Source organism: Aedes albopictus, chromosome 2 (genome assembly GCF_035046485.1).
Source record: "Aedes albopictus strain Foshan chromosome 2, AalbF5, whole genome shotgun sequence".
Lineage (NCBI taxonomy): Eukaryota > Metazoa > Arthropoda > Insecta > Diptera > Culicidae > Aedes > Aedes albopictus.
This window is the reverse complement of record NC_085137.1, coordinates 229,494,238-229,517,853: the sequence shown is the minus strand read 5'-3', so window position 1 is coordinate 229,517,853 and position 23,616 is coordinate 229,494,238. Positions and strand designations below refer to the sequence as shown.

General features: G+C 41.1%; 1 protein-coding gene and 2 long non-coding RNA genes across 3 annotated transcripts in view; 1 reads left to right on the top strand and 2 right to left on the bottom strand.

Annotated features, from left to right (window-relative positions):
• The window catches only part of LOC134287952 (uncharacterized), a 746,963-nt gene that overhangs the window by 6,697 nt on the left and 716,650 nt on the right, over positions 1-23,616 (top strand). The window lies entirely within an intron of this gene.
• LOC115255701 (uncharacterized) lies at positions 12,923-14,976 on the bottom strand. The gene is made up of 2 exons (XR_003892281.2): positions 13,934-14,976; positions 12,923-13,852 (listed from the first exon to the last, which is right to left on the bottom strand). It is a non-coding gene; the product is annotated as an uncharacterized LOC115255701 (long non-coding RNA).
• On the bottom strand, positions 18,769-22,445 carry LOC109406373 (uncharacterized). Its single transcript, XM_062851276.1, has 2 exons — positions 21,820-22,445; positions 18,769-21,738 (listed from the first exon to the last, which is right to left on the bottom strand). Exon 2 carries the CDS (start codon positions 20,669-20,671, stop codon positions 18,776-18,778), a length of 1,896 nt encoding a protein of 631 aa, XP_062707260.1. The 5' UTR covers positions 20,672-21,738; positions 21,820-22,445; the 3' UTR covers positions 18,769-18,775.

Genomic DNA, 23,616 nt, shown 5'->3' with positions numbered 1-23,616 from the left:
TGCATTCCCGCTTCCCGTACCTAATGCGATGCGCATGATGTTCCCAGCGGAGGAACAGGCCTCAACTCCGGCTCAAAGTCATACCGGTCCAAGCGCCTGGCATTGCCTACATATAAATATTAAAAAACAATTCATAAAGGCTAGAACGATTTTCGTAAGGTCGGTCTATGATGCAGAATCGACTCACAGTTTGGCTTTTATACACATTTAGCAACACGATAATCTCAAGCGTCGATAGCAACGTGGGTTGGGCACGAGCTCAGTGATCTCGACGTTCATGGATCGATTCCAGTCTGCATCATTTTGTGATTTTTCTGCTCTTTTCATAAGTTTATCTTATGTAATTAGGTCGTAATAAGCATGTTCGATGTTCATAAGGTATTCTTATGGCATCCATACTTTACAGTTATGGCTAAATTCCATAAGGTATTTTGATGAATTTCGGTACATAGTTTACTTCGCTGAGTGTATACGAATTATTTACCGCAGGCATCAGCGTGCACATGGGGTGGCAAGGGTCCCCCCCCCCTTTATATAAAAATAAAACATCCAAGAAATATGGTGCGGACGTCGAAAGATGCGACTGCTTGAGGGTTAATTACATCCCATGCACCATATTGCGAATCATTGAATTACAGTGACGATTCGTTCGTTGAGAGCTCGTTAAATGGGGCTGTCTCGATGGTTGAATGTTCACTGGTTGGGGCAAAACCCAACTATTCGCGACTACGAAGTTGTGGAAAGTGCGTGAAGGTTTACGTGAGAAAAAACGAGAGGGGAATATTTTTTGCTTTTTTTCACGCACATTCTGACAGTTTCTTACGAGGTTTTTCATTAGAGCGACAAAGAGTTGGAATCTCTTTTACCTTCGTAGTCGCGAATAAAGCACTGTCAATGTCAAAAAAGATGTCAAAACGAGTTTGACGTCTGACCGCCGTCGCATCACAGCTCCTGTATACAGAACGTTTGCCAAGTATGTGGAGTGTTTCGTGACGTATTTCTCGTCAGTTGCGTGTGGCTAGATAGAGCATTTTGATCAGTTGTCAGTTGCCCCAACGAACGAACACGATTCGCTAATCGGAGCGTAGTCGTGATCCAACCAGCGAATCCGGACTGTATTTCCATTAAATGCAGCATACTGACATCATGCAACATCTTCAAATTACATGCACCATCTGAATCTGAATATTGTACTTTTGAATTTAATAAGCATAATTTTGTTATATCGTACACCAAATTACATTTCATGCACCAGATCCATGTTGACTTCCGCACCACATTAAATTCTGTGCACCATTTTTGCATCTAACCATGCAACAATATTGAGAATCACTGAACCATGGTGGCAACTAATGCACCATACTGACGCATGTATTTTTTAAGTATTCCCCCAACAAACATTGTTGCTGTACAAGAATGGAACAAACTACTCTTAAGCAAGCTATAGCTTAAGAAACTGATATTCAGCAGTTCTGTTACTTGGGGCAGAACCATGATGCCCACAAAAACATCTAGACATCCATGATGTTCCCATGCACCATCTTTTAACCAATTAGTGACGTCAGCACCACATTTGAATACTATGCACCATTTTGGCATTCCGTACTCCAAAACTGAATTCCATGTACGTAAACCATGGTGACTTCGGCACCACAATTAAGTCCAAGCACTATTTTTGAAACTCGTGCACCTAGCCATACAAAATGTTGAGAATCACTGAATAACGGTGACGACAAATACAGCACACTTACATCATCCACCTTCTTAAAACAGTTCATGCACCACCACGATGTCCACAGAATCATCTAGACATCCACGCATTATGCTGATCTCATGCACCGTCCTTCAATCAATTAGGTATCTAATGCATCATACTGATACCACGCACCATAATTAAATTTCTTGCACCACCAAAGCCTTCCAAGCACCATTTCGGCGTTTATTATATCAACTAGAGGCATATAATGTACCGTTATGGTGTGAGCACCACATTAAATACATTTTGTTTATATTCTATGCACCATTTCAGCATTTATTAAATCAAAATAACACTCCATGTACCTGGACCATGTTGACTACTGCACCACATTTAATTCCATGCACCATATTTGCAACTTGTGCACCTAATCGTGCAACATATTGATAACTACTGAACAACGGTGACAACTAATGCAGCACGCTTACATCTTGCACCTTGTTCGGAGCTTTCCATGCACCATTTTGGCATTCACAATATCATCTAGACATCTTATGCACTATAATGATGTGGTTCATATTTCAATTCCATGCACCACTTTGGTAGTTCCAGTACATCAATATTTAGAATATTTTGTCTGGGTAATATTGACTCCATCATCTTAGTAGGCTTAACGTTAATAATGTACCATACTCACATCACACACCATTTTAAACTTCTATGCTCTATCACTTAACCACCTGGAAGAATTCCTGCAGGAATTTCAAGAGGAATTTTTGGAAGCATTACTAAAGGCCAAGTAGAATTCCTGGAGGAAGCTCTGGAAAGCTCCTGGAGTAATTCCTGGAGGAGTTTCAAGAAGAATTTCTAGATGCATTCTTGTATAATTCCCTAGAAGAACTCTTGAAGGAATACCTGATAAAATTCTTGAAGGAATTCACGAAGGAATCGTGGAAGAATTCCAGGGTAAATTCCTAGAGGAATTTCAGGAGGAATCCCTGGAGGCATTCCTATAAAAATATTTAGGAATCCTTGGGAAATTTCCTGTAGGAATCCGTAGAGAAATTCCTGTATAAATTTTAGGAGGAATATGTGGAGAAGTTTCTGAAGGAATTCCTGGAGGAGTACAATGACGAATCTACAGAGGAGTATTAGGAAGAAATTTCTGGAGAAATTAGTGGAGAAGTTCATTGACAAATCCCTGGAGGAATGCACGAAAAAAATCTTGGAGTAAACTCAGGAGGAAAACTTGGAGGAATTCTGGGATAATTTCCTGGAGGACTTTCTGGAGGTTTTCGTGGACGTATTCTTGGCGGAATCCCGTGAAGAATTCCTGGAGGAACCCAAAGAGGAATTTATAAAGGAATCACTGAGAACACCCCTGGAGGAATTCCTGAAAGAATCTTTTATATTATTCCTGGAGAAATTCGTGGAGGACTTTCTGGAAGAATTCGTGGAGGCATTCCAGGATTGATTCCTGGAGAATTTTCAGGAGGAATCCATGAAGGAATTCCTGGAAGTTTCTAAAAGAATTCTTGAAATAATTTCTGTAGGTAGCTATGAAAATTTCTGGAGAAATCTCTGCTGCAAGCCCTGAAGAAATTTCTTTAAAAATCTGTGAAGGAATTCCAGGATGAGCCCCAGGAGGGATTACACGAGGAATCTCTGAAGAAATTTCTGGAGGGACCTCTGGCGGAATTCCTGGCGGAATCCCTGTAAGAATTTCAATACGGATCCCTGGAGACATTCCTGAAGGAATCCTTGGATGAATATCTAAAACAAGTTCTGCAAAATTCCTGGAACAATCCCTGGTGGAATTCTTTATGGAATCTATGAAGGAATTCCAGAATGAATCCCTGGAGGGATTACAGGAGTAGGAATCCGCGGAGGTGTTCTTGGATAAATTCCTGGATTCCTGGAAGAGTTTCTGAAGGAATTCTTAGAAGAATTCATTGAAATTTCTGAACGAATCCCTAGAGGAATCTCTGGCGGAATCCTTTCAAAAATTACAGGAGGAATCCATGAAGAAATTTCTGGAGGAATCCTTGGAAGAATTACTGGAGAAATCCGTGGAAGAATTACTCTTGGAATTTGTGCAGGAATTCTTGGAGTAGTTTCTGAAGGAATTCTCGAAGTACCTTCTGGATGATATATTGGAGGAATTCTCGGAGAAATGCACTTTCTGGAGCACTTTCTGGATGATTCCCTGGACGTATTCCTTGAGGAATCCTTGGAAGAATTCCTGGAAGAACCCATAAAAGAATTCCTGGAGCAATCTCTGGAGACACACATGGAGGAACTCCTGGAGGATTCCCTGGACGAATCTCTGGAGGCATTTCTGGAGGAATTTCTAGAGAAATTCATAGAGGAATTTCTGGAGGAATTCCTGGAGGCATTACTAAAGAAATCCTTTGAAGAATTCCTAGAGAAATCCGTGGAGGAATTTTAAGATGAATCTATTAAGGTATTGCAGGAGGAATTCCTGGAGGATTTTTAAAAGGAATCTATGGAGTAATTTCTGCTGGTATTCCTAAAGGAACCCTTGGAAGAATTTCTGGAGGAAATTGGAAAATTCCTGGAGGAAATTGGAAAATTTCTGGAGAAATCTCTGTTGGAATCCCTGGAAAAAATCCTTAAGGAATCCGTGAAGAAATTCCAGGATGAATCCCTGGCGGAATCTCTGTCACAATTTCAGGAGGCATCCGTGAAGAAATTTCTGGAGGAATCCCTGGAGACATTCCTGAAAGAATCCTTGGAAGCATTTCTGGAAGAAGCTTTGCAAAATTTCTGGAGGAATCTCTGGTGGAATCTATGAAGGAATTCCAGCATGTATCTCTGGAGGGATTACAGGATCAATTCCTGGAGGAATTCGTGGAGTAACTCCTGCATGATTTTATACAGGGATTCCTGGAGAAGTTTCTGGAATTTTTGTAGGAATCCCTGAAGAAATTCCTGGCGGAATCCCTGCAAAAGCTTCAGGAGGAATCCGTGAAGAAATTTCTGGAGGAATCCTTGGAGACAGTCCTGAAGGAATCTTTGGAAAAAATCCTGGAGGAATTCATGGAAGCCCTCGAAGAATTTCTGGAGGAATTGCTGGAAGTATTTTTTCGATGAATACGTAAACGCATTCCTCGAAGATAAATCCCTGGAGGTAGTTTAAAAAATATCCTTGAAGGAATATCTGGAGCCATCCCAGGAGGAATTCCTGTAGGAATCCTTGAAAGAATTCCTGGAGTAATTCGTGGAGGAATTCCTGGAAGAATTTTAGGAGTAATCTCTGAAAGAATTCCTGGAGAAATTTGAGAAGTTTATGGAGGAAAAATTCCACTTTTTTGAGAGAAATCTTTTGAGGAATTTTTGAAGAAATTATTGACCCTGTACTGCAAAAGTATCAGTAGGAATGTCTGGATGAGCTCCCTGAGGCATTCCATGAAGATTTTCTGGAGGAATCCATGGAGAAATTCCTGAAGGAATCCTTGGAGTAATCCCTGGAAGAATTACTGGAGGAGCCCATAGAGGAATTTCTGGATGAATATCTGGAGACAGCCCTGGAGGAATTCATGGAGGATTCCCTGGAGGAATTTCTAGTGGAATTGCTGGAGGAATTCCTGAAGAAATTCTTGGAAAAAATCCGAGAAAAAGTCTTGGAGAGTCCCTGGAGCAATCCCTGGAAGAACTTCAAGAGTAATTCCGGAAGGAGTTTCTGGAGGAATCTCTGGAAGTATTTCTAAAGGAATCCTTGGAAGAACTCCGGGAGAAATCCGTGGAGCAATTTCTGGAGAAATCTGAGGAGGCATTTCTGGATGAATTCCTGAATCCCAGGAGACAGGGATGAATCCCTGGTGGGATTACAAGAGGAATCCCTGGGAGAATACCTGGAAGAATCCGTGGAGGAACTCCTGGATGAATTTATGGAGGGATTTCTGGAAGAATTCATTGGAATCCCTAGAGGAATCCCTGAAGAAATCTGTGCAAGCGTTTCAGGAGGAATCCGTGAAGAAATTTCTGGAGGAATCCCTGGAAGAATTTCTGGAGGAATCCGTAAACGCATTCCAGGAGAAATTCCAGGAGGATGAATAGGGTCTGGGACCATTTGGGCAGGAGCACCTATTTTGGGCACTTGCTGCTATAACTCAGTCAATTTAAAACCGATTGACTTGAATTTTTGTACATGGCTAGACACTGTGACTTTCTGATCGTGTCTCAAAAATCAAGTCAATCGGTTCAAAATTGACTGAGTTATAGCAGCATGTGCCCAAAATAGGTGCTCCTGCCCAAATGGTCCCAGACCCTACCTGGAGGAATTTTAGGAAGAATCCTTGAAACAACTTCTGGAGCCCCCTGGAGGCATTCCTGAAGGAATCCTTGAAAGAATTTCTGAAGGAATCCATGGAGTAATTTCTGGAGGAAATTCTTTCCTGATGGAATTTCTAGAGAAATTGTGGAGACATTCCTAATAGAATCCTTGAAAAAACTCTTGCAGAAAACTCTAGAGGAATTCTTTGAGTAATTCCTGAAGGAATCCGTAAAGGAATTTCAGGATGAATCCCTAGAGGAATTTTAGGAGGAATCCCTGAAGGAATTTATGGAGGAATCGCTGAAGGCGTTTCTAAATGAGTCCTTTGAAGATTTCCTGGAGGAATCCGTGAAGGAATTCCTGGAAGAATTTCTGGAGGAGCTCCTGGATGGATTTCTGAAAGAATTCCTTGAGCACTCCCAGAAGGTATCCGTGGAGAATTCCCAGGAGTTATCCCTGGAGCAATTTCTGGAGGAATCCCTGGTGGAATTCTTAGAGGTACTGCTGGAGAAATTCCTGCAGAAGTTTGTGAAGGAATTCCTGGAGGAATTTCAGGAGGATTGTTTTTCGAGGAAACAATTTTTGAAGGAATTCTGGGAAAAAAAATCCTGGGATATCATTTAGATGAATTCTTGGAAACCTTTTTTTGGGAATTCCATGATTTAACCATGATTCAATTTAGCACCATGATCATATCAGGCATCATCATTGCAGTGCCCAATTTAATTGAAACAATAGGGCACGGTAAATGGATACCCTTAAAACCAGTCGTCTCCATTTACCGTGCCTTATGTTGCCCTATATAAGTAGAAAAATGTGAAAATTTCAACATTTATTTTTCTAAATAAATCTTGCAAGCTATTATTTGAAATGAATATAAATGCAGAAAATTAACTATGATAGGTGGTTTTGATCATTTTCAAACAAAAGAGAAGGAATCTTCTGATAGTCGGTGAATGGGTCCCTACTATCATGATGAATGGTGACCTTCACATCCTCTACTAAATGTACTATATCACTTATTTCTGTAAAATATTCAGTACTTATGGGTTATTACTTTGATTTTAACCTACAATGAAGACAAATAACAGCGGTACCAAGTTGGTACTATTAACTATGTTTAAAACGCAGCCTTTATTCGCTTCAAATCTTCTTAGACCCACTGTGGTGAATAGCGACTTGAAGGTAGGCCACTTTTTGAAAATTCTTGGTTTTATGGTATAAATTTTAGAAAATATGTCCAAATGTAACAAATCTTTCCAAAAGCATGATGTGTTAGGCTGTCCCAAAAAAAAAGGATGTTCGAAAAGTCAAGAGGCTCAACCCTTAAATGAAAGATATGCATATTTGAAGCATTGTTGTAGAACATTTCGATTTTCTAAAAAATCATTTAGAAGTTCCGCTAGGGCGATTTTAAAAAAATGGCCATTTTTCAAGAAAAGTCTCAAAAAAATCATTTTTTCGTAATATTTTTTCAACATCTGAATTTTTTCAATATTTTTGTATTTTTCTATGGACCTCTAGGGATTCTTGAAGGGGATAAGTTTTTGAAATATTGTATTTATATTGACGGCAGAACCGTTTTTGTGCTGATAAAAGGACTATTTTTTGATAATTTTTCATCTAAATTTGAGAAAAAAATACATGCCCGATTTTTTATTTTCAATTATGTAAAAATTATCTGGTAGTACTATTTGCATGCGTCATTTCTAAAAAAAGGTTTAAAATATCTTGTCTAGAAGCTGAGATATTACGCTTTAATTGAATGGACAAAATTTCAAATTTTTGCAAAACTTTGTATATTTGGAATATTGTAAGGTCTTTGTGACACACCAATTTACGTATATTAAAAGAAGTTACACTGAACGGCGTCTTGCGGTAAAAATTACTATTCTGAGGATCAATTTAAATGCACAACGCCACTAAATTTGTGCAGACTGAGTTTCGTTTTAATTCAACAGAATTATGTTTTCAATTTTACCATGGACTCGATTTTCAATTAAAAAAAGTTTCTGTTGGCAACCGGATTCGAACCAAGAATCTTGACATCACCAGGCTCGCATGCTACCACTCAGCTATCGAACCAGTTGATGTGAGAAGAAACAAAACGCACACAAGAAGCGTTGGTGGGTCGATGATCATGTTTTGCCATGGTAAATTTAAAAACATTTGTGTGCTTGTCATTACTGCAAGGCTCCTTTCAGTGTAGGCTTAAAAATGCGGCTTCCCATATTGGATGGTCAAGCTAGTTTAAACATGGATCTTTTATTCTGGGGTGATTGGCAGTAGATTCATGAAGAGCTTTTATCTGAACAACTAGGGTAAGAAATCAAACTTTGAACTAGTCAAATTGTAATCTTAATTTGAACCATTTCAAAATTCATTAAAACGACTTACTTTTCAGGCAAATATTGTCCCGAAAAAGATGTTAAAGAGCTTTTCGTAATATAACCTGATAACATGGACTTTAAAAGCATTGAAAAAAAGCGTTTTTGTCATGGAAAACAGGCAATTGAAAAATCACTGTGATTTCACCCATTTCCCCCAAGAGAAAGCACATTTTCGGTGCACTTGTACAGCTCATGCATTGTATCACACGCAATATGTGAATACGTCAAATGAAAGCTTATTTATCATAGAATCGACCAACCGAATAATATTCCGCATTATTTGTCATAAAATTATCAAATTTAAGTGATTCTTACTTGGAGAATGTTATCTTAAGTGGAACCATTTGTAATCTAAATTTGAACTAGTAAATAGGGGTGAGCTTCTAGTGTTGGCTTGTAGATTGCGCTAGTGGTTGCTTTGTTTACTCTTGGGGGATGAAAAAATCCAAATTTAGTTTTCAAATTCCTAAAGAATTCCGAACATTCTGAGTTGAGATTCCACTGCCTAATGAAAAATAGGTATGAGAATTAGCAGATTCATGTGATTTTCATTGTTTAGCATGGAATTGGCTGCTTTGTGAGTTGCTCGAGCTGCTGCCGCCAGTAGTTCAAATTAAGATTAAAATTGGTTCAAATTATGATTACGATGGTTCAAATTAAGATTAAAATAATTATTGATGAAAAATCAAATATTTCAATGAAATTCGGTGCAAATACAAACTTTTTACCATTTAACAGAAAGCTTATATCCGTGGCTTTCATGTACATACGATTTTGCCGTAGTAAATTATTTCCATGTGGGAGAAAAAATCACTTGAAATTTGCACTGCTTCAGAAAGCCGCAATTTGGTTCAAATTTTGATTACCTACCCTACAACAATGACAGGTAGTAAAATGAAATGCTACGAAACTGCTGTCAGATGTTAAGTAGCATTCTAATTGTTAATATATAGAGCAGTTTAGCAGTCGAACTTCTATGATACGGCAGTATGCAGACCGAATGCAGATGTAAAACAGAAATCTGTCTTAGGGCAACCAAAATGTGTCAAAGTGATCGGACAATGGCAGTCTTTTGATTTACACGTTTGTTGCTGTTCGATCTGTTTTTTTTTTTACGTCCACACATGTGATCAGAAATGTTTTGTATTTCTTATACGCAAAATTCTTCATAGTATCAGTTTCGTATCAAAATTTTAGAACATCAAAGTAAATATAATTAAACCATCTCAAAGTTGGCAATTTTGTATGACAATCGGCGTTTGTCCGATTAACTATGCACCCCCGCTGCCGAGTTTTATACCAAATTGTCCAATTTGACGAGCGTGCCATTACCTTGATACTCACTGAATTATCTGAAGTTTTTTGTTTTGCTAGAGCTAGAAAGTTGAATTTACAAAACTGTGGAAAGTTCTGGATTTGCTATGTCGTGATTCGAAAATAATTACAAGACTATTTTTTTTTATTATAAAATTGACATTTTTTGCAATTTATATGCATATCCCTTTCGTGACGAACCAGCACAATTGTGCTGTTCAGCAACAACAGATTTAGATATTTTTTTCATCTGTTTAATTATTGTTTTAAGTAATGTATATTGTTTTAATAATTGACCCATTACTTGTACTTGTTTTTTATTTATTTATTTATTTATTTATTTATTTATTTAATTACTAATTATAATAACATAAATAATCGCCTAATGATTCTCAAAGTATATGTTACTATTACTAAAACAAACACAATTGTACCAATTAACCAACACTAAAATAAACATTTACAGCTTTCTTGAAGCGAGAAAATATCCGCTCACTTCTACAATTAAGAGGTAGATTATTCCAATTTTGTATTGCCCGGTGACGAAACGATTCTTTTAAACAATTTGAATGGCATCTAGGAACCATTAATGAGGATGAACGAGATGATCGAGTATGGTTGAAAAAGTTTTTAAAATAGTTTGGTGGATCATTAAGTATTTTGTAAGTTTGAATACTCATTCTAAGTTTCAGATGGTTTGTAAATTCACAACCAAGCAAAGCAGTTTTATATCTTGATAAGTGATCATACTTCTTAAGATTATATGCATATCTAATGACAGAGTTGAACGCTAAATTTAATTTCTTTGAGTTTTTCTTTGATGTGAGACTAAATAATACATCGCCATAATCAAATAAAGGAACTATGAGCGATCTAGCTAACTGTACTCTAATATGTTGTGGAGTGCAATATCTCAAAAGAACTAAAGAGTGTAGGGAACTGTAAATTTTGCTGCAGACAGCATTTATTTTAACATTCCAATCTAAATTACAGTCCATGAGAAGTCCGAGATTTTTCCACCAAAATCAAAGGAATATGGGGCATATTAGAGCGTTTTGTTCGAAAAATTATGGCTTGTGTTTTTTTTGCGTTCAAAAGTAAACCATTTTTTCCACACCATTCAACAATTCTGCGAATATCATTATTAACTTTATTAACAACTAGCTGTCCCCGGCAAACTTTGTCTTGCCTACTGCGTTTTTTGACGTTTCAAGTCCCTAGCCAAGCCCAAATCCCCGTTCAAAATGTATGAAAACCCGATTTTTAAAAACTCTCAATTTCCCCATGTTTTATGCCTCATAAACCTTCCTTGGGTGAAAACAAACAGAACAAAACAAAGACGACCCAAAACGGGCGCTCCGTTCGCAAGTTATGCGCGGTCCCACGTATGCCACTGCATTTTTATATATATAGATATCGGAGATGTGAGTGGGTAAACCAGATAGATACAACTGACAGTCATCCGCATACAAATGAAATTTACAATTTAATATAGAAAGTGGCAAGTCGTTGATAAATAAAGAGAAAAGAAGAGGTCCAAGTATCGATCCTTGTGGGACACCACTTGCTACAGGTATTTTATCAGACAGCTGGTTATTAAAGTCAACATACTGCATTCTATTAGATAAATAAGACTGTATCAAGTCAACCGAGTAATGATCCAGATGAAAGTTATGTTTTAGTTTATGACAAAGTAGCCGGTGATCGATAGAATCAAAAGCTTTGCTGAAGTCTAAAAGAACCATAACAGTTACTAATTTTTTGTCTATGGCTTCTCGTATATCACTGTCAATTTTGATTAACGCAGTAACAGTGTTGCATGATCTCCGGTAGCCAGACTGAAAAGTATTCAATAGATTGTTATCAATTAAATAACTATTCAACTGATTATACATAATGGATTCGAAAATTTTCGAAAGTGCACAAAGTATACTAATAGGACGATAATCCTTTTCAGTCGAGGGATTATCAGTTTTACCAATAGGAATGACTTTAGCGGTTTTCCAGTCAATAGGGAACTCCGAAGTAGTTATGCAGCTGTTAAATATATCAGTTATACACGGGAGCGTTACGGATAAAGATGCTTTCAACATTTTTAGAGGAATAAGGTCATTACCAACAGCATCACATGACGCAGAAGCAAATTCAGCAAGAACTTCATCAGCAGTAACACCAGTAAAAGAAAATCTTGATGGTAATTCAAAGGAATCAAAGGACTATGGCTGAAAGAAAATGGTACAGTTTGCGTGACGAAAAACACATTTAGGGACCCTGCAGTGATATCTCCACCGCCCATTTTAGTGTTAGTTTGTTTCAACCCAAGTCTTTTAATATTTCTCCATAATTGCTTTGCTGGAAGGTCAGCATTCAGCTGGGAGGCAAAAAATTCTCGTTTGGTAGACTTAACTTTATTGTTCGCTAGGTTACGGAGGCGAGTAAAATTTGCCCATTTCTGAGAATTGCTCTTATCACGTTTCCAACACTCATAAGCATCAGAACGATTTTTGAACAAACGTTCAATTTGATTAGTGATCCATGGATTATTCGGATCCCTTACCGTTTTTTTACGAAGAGGTGCATGTCGGTCGAGTATTTCAAAGAACAGCCTATTGAAAAGACGAAGCTTCTCATCTACATTAGCACAATAAAAAACTCTATCAAAAGATATATTTCTTAGATCAGCTAGAAAAGAGAATGTATCGACTTTATAGTACTCTCTAGTCCAATAGACCTCAGAGTTTGCCTTTGAATGTTTATACTTATAATCTACACAAATGAAGTCATGATCACTTATACCACCCACAGACGATTGATAGACATTATTTACATTGCTCAAGCAATTACCAGCAAATAGATCAATAACAGACGAAAATTCTGATTTATGACAAGTTGGAAAAGTGTTCACAAGCTTTAAAGAAAGCGAGTTTAAGTACTCAGCCATTTTTGTGGCTTTGTACGAGATTTTAACTAATAAGTTGACATTGAAATCACCCATGATAAGAACATTAGGTTCCGTAGATGAAATTTCCGCGATAAGGTTAAAAACCCCATCTAACTTAGTCACATTAACATCTGGAGGCTTATATATGACACAACAAACCAAGTTTGCATGCTTTAGTTTGATAAAAAGATAATCAATTCCGTTTCCATCTTCAGACTTAGAAATAACTGAGTATTTAATGTTCTTTTTTACATAAAAAGCTACTCCACCTTGTAGCCACTCGGCCACTCAGTGGGGAATATTGTGGGTGGGAATATTACTGAGCACGGGGTCGTTTATTCATTAATAGCACCGTTACGAAAGCTCAACTGGTCACTCACCTTTAGCAGGAGCAGGATTCTACACATTAGCTACCACGTCCGTGCGAGGGAGTGGGCACCAACTGAATTCTACGACCAAAGTTAATCAGATTCAAGGTAAATACCGTATCTTTCCGATGGACTACCCAGATCGAGGCGTGAAGGCTCCTTATGGGGCACGGAAAGACGACCAAAATAACAAAAAGGGCGTATATGGACTAATGGTGCGGTTTTCTAATAGAAACTAACCACCAATATTTGAACTTACATAGCTATGTTTATTTTGCCCAATCTGGGCCCTACCGAGAGAAACATTTGATCATAAAGGTGTACTTGCGGTTACTGGATTCTGGTGGTGACGAACGGTGGCTAGCTTTGAGGTCGGTGGTGGCATGCATACGGCAACGGGCAGCTGGTGGGCGACGGTGGGTGGTTGGTTGACGGTGGGTTGACGGAGGGGGGATTGTTGGTTGCAGAGGCGTTGCTGGTTACCGAGGGGTCTACGTCCACAAGAGTTTGGGAACCTCTGTGTAGCCCGGTTCCTACCGACGACCGAGGGGTGGAGTCCGCTGACGCCGTTCTGATAAAGGACACTGAATCGCAGTTATCGACCGGCCATGTGGTTTGTCGCTGAATTTCCAAAATGGCGGTGCCGAAGAATGGCCTCCGGTGGGAATGTCCGTCCACCGTAGGGAAGCCAGAGATTTCGGGATGACAGCGTATCGACGATGCGATTTCCGTGTGCCAGCGGATCTTGGCGTGTCCAGTGCGTCGGTGGTATTTCTGTGGGAAAACGAACACTGTCCTCCGGTTTTGGGACCCCGAAGGTCAAAAAGAAAAGGCCCAGAAGTGGACCTATTCCGCAAAATTAGTACACCTTCAATGTATTCTCTCGCTTTTCACCACTTGATTCAATAATGGAAATAAAAGAATTACCTTTTCTTAACACTTGCTATTTCACAATAGCGGCTGAACCTTATTCTTTTGATAGAAATAGAACAATAGCTTACTATTTAACAATTTACCGTACTACTAGCTTTTAAGTTTGACTTTTTCAACTAGTTTTTAGATTTTGACTAGTTTTTAAGAATTTATTGGAATACACGTCGCGCACTACAATTATCTATGATAGTCACAGATGGAATGATTTGGACTCTGTCTTGAAATCTGTTCTTGGGCATTAGTCAGCAGAAAATGTAATACCCGAGATTTGGCAACTCACTCACACAAAGTAGAGTCACTCGGAATTTAAGTTGGCAACCCTTCTGCGCAGGGGCATTATGCCGACAAAATACACAGTCTAAAAAGTGATAGACTGGAAGCTCAAACCGCTGTAAATAAATGACTTTAGTTTCAGGAACGTAACGGACACTTTAATAATAAATACTTGGCTCTGCATTGACAGCTAGGATTACGCCACCAGTGAGGCTGTCAGTTTTGGGATTTATTATTATTTTTTTACTTGGGCAAGGCATTAGGTGCCCACTGGCAGGGGGGTTAAGGCAAAGGATATTTGAGGAGGAGCCGAAAGACTACAAATATGGAACATACGGTTACATTTACCCCGTCCTCCCAGTTCAAAATGAATGAACTCATTCATTTTGACTGAGCAAGAGGTGAAATTAATACATGAAAATCAACATCATTTCTTGTTTTCCATATTGAAAACAAAATGTGTTGCAAATAAATCTGGCAGCACGGTGCGTTACGCACAACTCTTTCACTCGTTCGGAAAGAAACGCCATACTAGTCACTCACCAACACAAAGACACATGAACTGTCAAACCGAGGACTGAATTATTGTGAACGTGAAACAAAACCAAACTACAGATGGACGAAGTTGGCACAAATTACGGGCAATTACGTTTGGATTCCAGAACAAGTAGGTGTAAATATAATACAATTGATAGTGAATTCGGATCTGAATGGGTTTTTCCATTGAATGCATCGGAGAAAAAGTGCGCACTTGAAACAACAGCTGCTATCAGGGGGCCAGCAAAAGGCAAAATCCCCGTAGCTCACAACAAAAACACGTTCAAAATTGTTTGTGCTGAAAACTGATGCGTTACACAATTTCTTACTGATTTATTTGCTATCTTCGCGTTGTCGTGTAATTTCGAACGATTGCACGCCAAAATTTTCGTAACCTTTTGCTAGTTTTACACGTTTTACTTAAGTAATAACTTATGGTAATGACTAATTCGCAGATGTCGTGCACTTCCCAGATCTGTCAGAGTGCCCAAAAGTGTCAATTTCCCAAACATGTCAAATTCATGTGGGCTACGGCACATCTATTCGTGGTTGACGTCCGCGCTACCCCGCTGGCTGCTATACATTCATCAGTTTAGGTACCGTTTAAATCGATTTCTTACAGCCATCGTGTAGATGTGTTCAATGGAGCAAGCCATTCGGAGTGATATTTTGGATGTGTGAATTTTCGTACGGTTTTCCCCGTGCAGTTTAAAGGTGTTTTGATTGTAGGACTAATGGTTTGTTTTTGTTTTTGTTACAGGTGTAACGAGGTGTCTAGCTCGGCCGAAGCTAAACAAGGAAGTTTTTAGAAATATGTTTCGAGAGATGTTAAGTTTATAGATTACGTTTTTATTTTCTCTTTTCAGCATTGCCCGGGTTTCAGGTCTGCCGCGGAGAATACACCGATGGATTTTCCACTTTCGTCCGCCAGCTCGTAGGTATTTGTACCTACCCGAGCTACGATCGTACATGGGAGATAGCAGGGACCAAGCTTCGCATTGTAGCTGTGAGGGGCAGATGACTGCCGGAAATTCCTCTTATACACCTTTTCACCTACAGTGTACACCGGTGCGAAGGACTTGTTACGAGTATTGTAAAAGTGTGAATTTTTATTGAATTGACGCTGAAGGTTCTTAATAACCAGCGAATGAATGTGCTCATCAATGGAAAGTTTTTTCTCCAGTCTTTCTTCATCCGAAATTTCTCTCAGATCGCGATCAAGACGGTGTTCGTCGCCCCGGCCCACAATTTCGTGGCCGAATAGAATTCGATAGGGACTAAATCCAGTGGCACCGTGGGGGGTATTATTCAGGACAAACTCGATCTCGGACACTTTGGTGTCCCAAAGGGTCTGATTAGATCTAGCGTAAGTTCGTATGCAGGCGTTAATCGTGCGGTTTAGGCGTTCAACCGGATTAGCCTGACTGTGATGCCGAGGGTTAGTCCAATGTTGAACGTGGAACATTTGTAGCAAATCTTTAAAGTTTGCGGACAGGAATGTGGAGGCATTGTCCGATATGATAATTTCCGGGGCCGAATACCGTCGGAACCAGCTATTTTCAAGGATTTCACAGACTTGGGGGGCGCTGATTTTTCGCACTGGGAACAGTAAACTGAACTTGGAGAATATGTCCATCACCACCAGTAAGTGGGATTTTCCATTTTTGCTACGAGGGAGCGATTGTATAAAATCTAGGGCAACAATCTGGAAGGGTTTTGTTGCCAACCTGGGAGACCCCGTCGCTGGTTTTTGGGCACGATTGGACGGTTTGCTCTCAAGACAGGTTGAACATTTGCGGATGTGCAGTCGCACGTCCGTTGCAATATTCGGCCAGTAGTATTTCTTTTTAATGCGAGCGATTGTTTTATCTGTTCCAAGGTGTAGAGCGTCATCATGCTCTTCAACTAGGACATTTTCTCTCATGTCCTTCGGAACACAGATCTTCCATTCAAAATGGTAGTCAAGCGAGTCTCCCTGTGAAGATACCAGTTTCATTAAGGCTCCGTTTTCCAGTCGGAAATCCTTGTATTTCTCCGGATCCTCGTGGACATTTTTAAGCATTTTAGCGTACCAGTCGGTGGCCTTGGGATTAAGAGCTAGTACTTCAACCGACCTTGACAGAGTATCAGGTACCACATTATCTACGCCCCGGCGGTGCTTGATAGTCATGTCATGTCGTTGAAGTTCTATGCTCCATCTGCAGAGTCGGGAGGAAGTGCGCCAACTACTGCGTAAAATGTACGTGAGTGCTGAAGCATCGGTGACAACCGTAAACTTCGAGCCTTCGACATAGCATCTAAATTTCTCCACGGATTTGATGACGGCTAACGCCTCCTTTTCCGTAGCGAAATAACGTTGTTCTGGACCTGACAGTTTATGTGAGAAATACGCCACTGGCTGTTCCTGGCCGTTCCGCTCTTGGGTCAGTACCCCGGCAATGGCCGTATCGCTCGCATCACAGTGAATGGAAAAGGGCATATTGAAATCTGGGTTGGCTAACAGTGGTGCGTTAATCAGCAGTTCCTTGATTTTTATGAATGACGTCTCGGCCAAATCGTTCCACCGGACCGTTTTGGGTTTATTTTTGAGTAAATCGGTTAGTGGGCGAACCACTTCGCTATACTGGGCAATAAAACGCCGGTAATAGTTACTCATGCCCAAGAATCGTCTTAAGGCTCGTATGCTATTAGGACGTTCAATGTTTATTATTGCCTCTACACGGTCGGGATTGGGCTTCAGACCTTGGTTAGTCAGAATATAACCCAAATAAGGTAATTCAGAAACGCAAAACTTTGACTTCTGAATGTTGATGGACAAGTTGGCTCGGCTCAGACGGGCTGCAACTTCTCTAAGCAAGGCGAGGTGTTCCTCGAAAGTTTCGCTTAGGACGATTATATCGTCTAGGTAAACGAAGACTTTAGGTTCTAGTTCACCCGCACCCAGGACCCTGTCTATTAGCCGAGACAGTGTAGCCGGGCTATTGACGAGTCCGAAGGGCATACGGGTGAACTGGAACAGTCCACGGCCTAGAACGGAAAACGCCGTGAGTTTTCTTGATTTGGGATCGAGGGGGACCTGTAGAAACGCTTTTGAAAGGTCAATGGTCGAAATATATTTGCAGGGACCCAACCGGCTGAGAATCCTGTCTGCATGGGGAAGTGGGTATGAGTCTCTGAGGGTGCGCTCATTCAATTTTCGTGCATCAAGGCACAGTCGCACGGTTTCATCCGGTTTGTCCACAGGGACTAGCCTCAGTGCCCAGCTACTGTAGGACCGTTCAATGATACCCGCTTCGAGCATGTTATCGAGTTCTTTATTGATTTGTTCTTGCCGTTTTGGAGATGTTGGGAATGGATTAATCCGAACTGGGGCCAACTGTTTGGCCTCCTCGGTAAGCTCAATGCGGTGGGCAATCAATGGTGTGGTGTCTAATTGACCATCTATGGCAATTTTGAACTGTTCTTTGACCGTTTCCAGTTCTTGGAGCTGGTCGTTCGATAATGAGCTTTCTTCCACCGTTTCGTCTAGCTCTTCTACCACAACTGATTGGACAGTTGGGACTATGTTGAAGGCCTTCCAGAAATCAGTACCTAGAAGAAGCCTTCTTTTAAGATTTGGTACGATCAACGTAGCAATCAGTTTTGACTGGCCGTTAAAGTAAATGGGCAGGTTCACGTATCCAGTGACCTCTAGTTTCTGACCACTGGCCGTTACTAGCTCGACACTGGTTGGGAAAACTTTCAATTTGAACTTTTTAATGAGCTTTGTCGCTCCTAAACCTAATATGCTTCGGTGGGCTCCACTATCGAGCAGTCCAGTAATTGGGACGTCGAATACGGAAATTTGTACAAATGGTCTATCGTCCTTATCGACCCGTACGAACAGTTCATCAAGGTGGGTTTCTATCGGGGTACTATAATCGGATTCGTGTACTCGGCTATAGCCAGAGTGATGAAGACTGTCTTGTATGGTTGGAGATGAGGGATTTTTGACATTGGGTGGACTGACCTGCCCTCTCAGGTAGTCTATTTGAAGTTTTTTGCACAATACGGGCAATTTTTAGTTTCAACCTGATGCAACCCGCATCTTAGGCAGAACTTGTTACGATAGTAGGTACACTGGGTATGATCGTGCCCCTGGCGTCTACAATTGAAACATGTGCCTTCTTCAGGGGGCACATACCTATCGACCCAAGCTCGCGATAGTCTGGGTTCTTCTGGGTTTTTCGCTTCTGACGTTGAGTTCTTGGGATTTTCGCGCGACGACTTTTTCCTGGGTTGGTCTTCTTCTCCTGATCCTTCTTTTCGCGACCGATAGAAGTTTCGGGACTTGAACGACTTCTTCTGATCCTCTCCCGGCGGTTTTGGTTGATATCTAGTCTCACGAACCTCGTTAACCTGCGCTTTGTTTCGCGACGCGACCTGATCTTGATTATTGGGGGTATATTTATACCAATAAGTCGAATCTAATTGTCGGCCAAACCTTTTCAGGTCTGCCAGATTGTCAATATTCGACGCAACCGCGTGACCCTTGTAATCCGACCGTAAGTTGCGATAAACAATTTCAAACTTCTTTTTCTCTGAAATCGGTTTCGTGAGAGAGTTGAAAATCTTCTGTAACTCGGAAAGGTAATCGGAAAAACGTTCCTTGGGCCCTTGTTTCCGCGATATCGCTTTAATCTCGTTCACGTGATCATGATCGGGACTAAGGAACTCTCGTTTGAGTTCCGCCACGAGCTCATCCCAATTCGCGAAATCCTCGTTTTCTACGCCGGACATGAACCACGACTTGGCTTGATCTTTAAATAAATGGATCGCGGATCGGAAAAGTTCGCGCTTCGACACGTTCTCGGACTTTGCATAAAAATCGACCTCTTTAATGAACTTCATGAGGGTTTGACCTTGGTCTCTTCCGTCATATTTAATGTTCCACTCCGAAACCGGCCTACTCTTAGGTGGTGCACGGCGGCGGTGACGATTCGCCCGATGTCTCTCTACCGGTGGTTCCGATGACGACGCACTACTCGGCGGATCAGACTCTACAACTGAGTCCGATGTCTCGGCCGCGGGACTTGGCCTTGACTTTGATCGATGACTAAGCGAGAATTTACGAATGACTCTTTCCGACTGGTTCGAATCTTGACTAACGTCTTTGCGAGGCCCACCATAGGCGTGAGGCGGCTGCACGAACGGATACAATGAGGCGAGCACCTCTGACATCGATCCAACTTCTTTTCCGGATTTTCTGTACGACTTCAAAACGCGACGCGAAGATTCCTGACGAGCGACTGCCCCTAACTCCCTGTCCTCTCTATCAGAGGCACTAAGATCCAGGCCTTGACCTTCGGTAGATTTTGAGTGGCTTTGATCTGATCTTTCTCCTTTCTTGGATTTATTGTTTTTCGGAACTGCTCCCAACTTCAAATTTGATACCGACCGTACGATCTCCTGCATAACTTCTTCCCTAACCGATTGAATCGGCGAAAATATCGAAAAATGGGTGTTCATAAGCCCTCGAATTGAACAGAGGAGCTTGTCGAAATCTGTAAGATCCTCGTCCGCCTCAGCATATTCCTGAGCACGGCGAACCCGAGCAAAATAATGCACGAGTCGGGTCTTCAAGCTGTCCTTAAATCCTTCGAATCGCACTTCATTCTCAAGGTATTCTCGAATTTGTTCAACATTCGCATCAATTGTTTTGATCTCTGCATCTACCGTTCTATCGAACCTAAGAAAATCAACATCTAAAGTATTCAGTCCTTTTTCTTCCTTCAAACGATCCCTGAGTCTCCTTTGGATTGCCGATCGAGACTCTGAGGGTTCAAACTGCACGGCTCTAATGGCCAACTCGTACTCAATTTCGTGCCTCTCCAAATGATGCACCATCAGCTGTTTATATTGCACCTCGAACTCTAAATCCATTTTCGTTTGGAGAACGAAACCAAAATAAACAAGAATTGTTTGGTTCTCCTCTAATACAGGGATTTCTGAAATTCTCGTCAATGAACGAATGCTATTACAATGATTTTTTGTTGGGCGCCAATTTTGTAGCCACTCGGCCACTCAGTGGGGAATATTGTGGGTGGGAATATTACTGAGCACGGGGTCGTTTATTCATTAATAGCACCGTTACGAAAGCTCAACTGGTCACTCACCTTTAGCAGGAGCAGGATTCTACACATTAGCTACCACGTCCGTGCGAGGGAGTGGGCACCAACTGAATTCTACGACCAAAGTTAATCAGATTCAAGGTAAATACCGTATCTTTCCGATGGACTACCCAGATCGAGGCGTGAAGGCTCCTTATGGGGCACGGAAAGACGACCAAAATAACAAAAAGGGCGTATATGGACTAATGGTGCGGTTTTCTAATAGAAACTAACCACCAATATTTGAACTTACATAGCTATGTTTATTTTGCCCAATCTGGGCCCTACCGAGAGAAACATTTGATCATAAAGGTGTACTTGCGGTTACTGGATTCTGGTGGTGACGAACGGTGGCTAGCTTTGAGGTCGGTGGTGGCATGCATACGGCAACGGGCAGCTGGTGGGCGACGGTGGGTGGTTGGTTGACGGTGGGTTGACGGAGGGGGGATTGTTGGTTGCAGAGGCGTTGCTGGTTACCGAGGGGTCTACGTCCACAAGAGTTTGGGAACCTCTGTGTAGCCCGGTTCCTACCGACGACCGAGGGGTGGAGTCCGCTGACGCCGTTCTGATAAAGGACACTGAATCGCAGTTATCGACCGGCCATGTGGTTTGTCGCTGAATTTCCAAAATGGCGGTGCCGAAGAATGGCCTCCGGTGGGAATGTCCGTCCACCGTAGGGAAGCCAGAGATTTCGGGATGACAGCGTATCGACGATGCGATTTCCGTGTGCCAGCGGATCTTGGCGTGTCCAGTGCGTCGGTGGTATTTCTGTGGGAAAACGAACACTGTCCTCCGGTTTTGGGACCCCGAAGGTCAAAAAGAAAAGGCCCAGAAGTGGACCTATTCCGCAAAATTAGTACACCTTCAATGTATTCTCTCGCTTTTCACCACTTGATTCAATAATGGAAATAAAAGAATTACCTTTTCTTAACACTTGCTATTTCACAATAGCGGCTGAACCTTATTCTTTTGATAGAAATAGAACAATAGCTTACTATTTAACAATTTACCGTACTACTAGCTTTTAAGTTTGACTTTTTCAACTAGTTTTTAGATTTTGACTAGTTTTTAAGAATTTATTGGAATACACGTCGCGCACTACAATTATCTATGATAGTCACAGATGGAATGATTTGGACTCTGTCTTGAAATCTGTTCTTGGGCATTAGTCAGCAGAAAATGTAATACCCGAGATTTGGCAACTCACTCACACAAAGTAGAGTCACTCGGAATTTAAGTTGGCAACCCTTCTGCGCAGGGGCATGATTATGCCGACAAAATACACAGTCTAAAAAGTGATAGACTGGAAGCTCAAACCGCTGTAAATAAATGACTTTAGTTTCAGGAACGTAACGGACACTTTAATAATAAATACTTGGCTCTGCATTGACAGCTAGGATTACGCCACCAGTGAGGCTGTCAGTTTTGGGATTTATTATTATTTTTTTACTTGGGCAAGGCATTAGGTGCCCACTGGCAGGGGGGTTAAGGCAAAGGATATTTGAGGAGGAGCCGAAAGACTACAAATATGGAACATACGGTTACAACCTCCACGCGTTTTTTTCTTGTCTCGTCGATCAGATCTTATTATCGTATATCCATTGAGTTCGACAGATTTGTTCGTGTTTGACGATTTAAACCAAGTTTCAACCACAGCAAAAACGTTAAGCTCAGAGTTTGCTATGAAAGACCGATAGTTTTCTATATTTCCAACAAGACTACGAGCATTATGAAGTCCTATTTTCAAAAAGTTTCTGGAATGTTTTTCAATTAATGCTTTTAATTGGCAATATTCATAATATTGCAACTTTATACCAGTTTCATGAATCGTTTCATTCATTGTTGGTGACGGATTAGCAAATACATGAATAGGTTGGATTGGTACATTTGTATTAGTAAAATTACCGACACTCATACTGAGGCTACACGACTGGGTGGATTCCAGTTTTTTGCCTGGAACTCACGAATTTCTACACCTTCAGGCCAATAGAATGGATCAGAAATAACAGACACTAAATCTTCAGATACCGTTAACTAAAATGATACAAAAGAGAGCTCATTGATATTTTTGTTGCGCGGAACTAATTTTACACAATCAAGAATTGAATTTTCGACATTTATATTCTCTCGCAGATATTCAACCACGTCCTTCAGTTGGCTCAATATGAAACGGAGTTACATAGAAAGATTTAACCGGAACAGCTACTGGAGTTGGCTGTCTAAGTGGACGAGTTCGGCTTACTACTTTCAACCGACAGTTTACCTGAGGTGCCGCTATCGGGTTCACGCCTAGTGCAGATGTAGAACCAGTAGTTGTTATAGATAGGCTTGAGGTGTGCTTTTGAGAGCTAGTGTTGGGCAGGCGTTGTGTTGTGCTCGAGCTATTGGGTCCCATTCGAACGGCTCTCTGGGGAGCACTGGTAGTAACGGCTGGTTTGGAGGCAACAGTGGCGTAGGAGAGGTTGCACGGGGTGGCAGCATTGGCAGTGGTGGCGACGACGGTGGCAGCGGCTGGGATGGAGGAAGTGACGGGGACGGCGGTGGCGATTGGGTTGGCGGTAGTTATCATGCAGACGGAGGCAGAAGAAGTGGCGGTGGGGCTGATTGTAGCAATCGCAGGACCGGAACATTCGTTGGTTGCAACGGCAATTGTTTCAGAGGCAGGCAATGGAGCCTTCTGGCGGTGTTGAGAAAGGTTTACGTCACGATTGTCTTCAA

Coding starts and splice junctions, on each gene's coding strand:
- LOC109406373 (XM_062851276.1), bottom strand. CDS start 20,671: ATGGATTTAGAGTTCGAGGTGCAATATAAACAGCTGATGGTGCATCAT.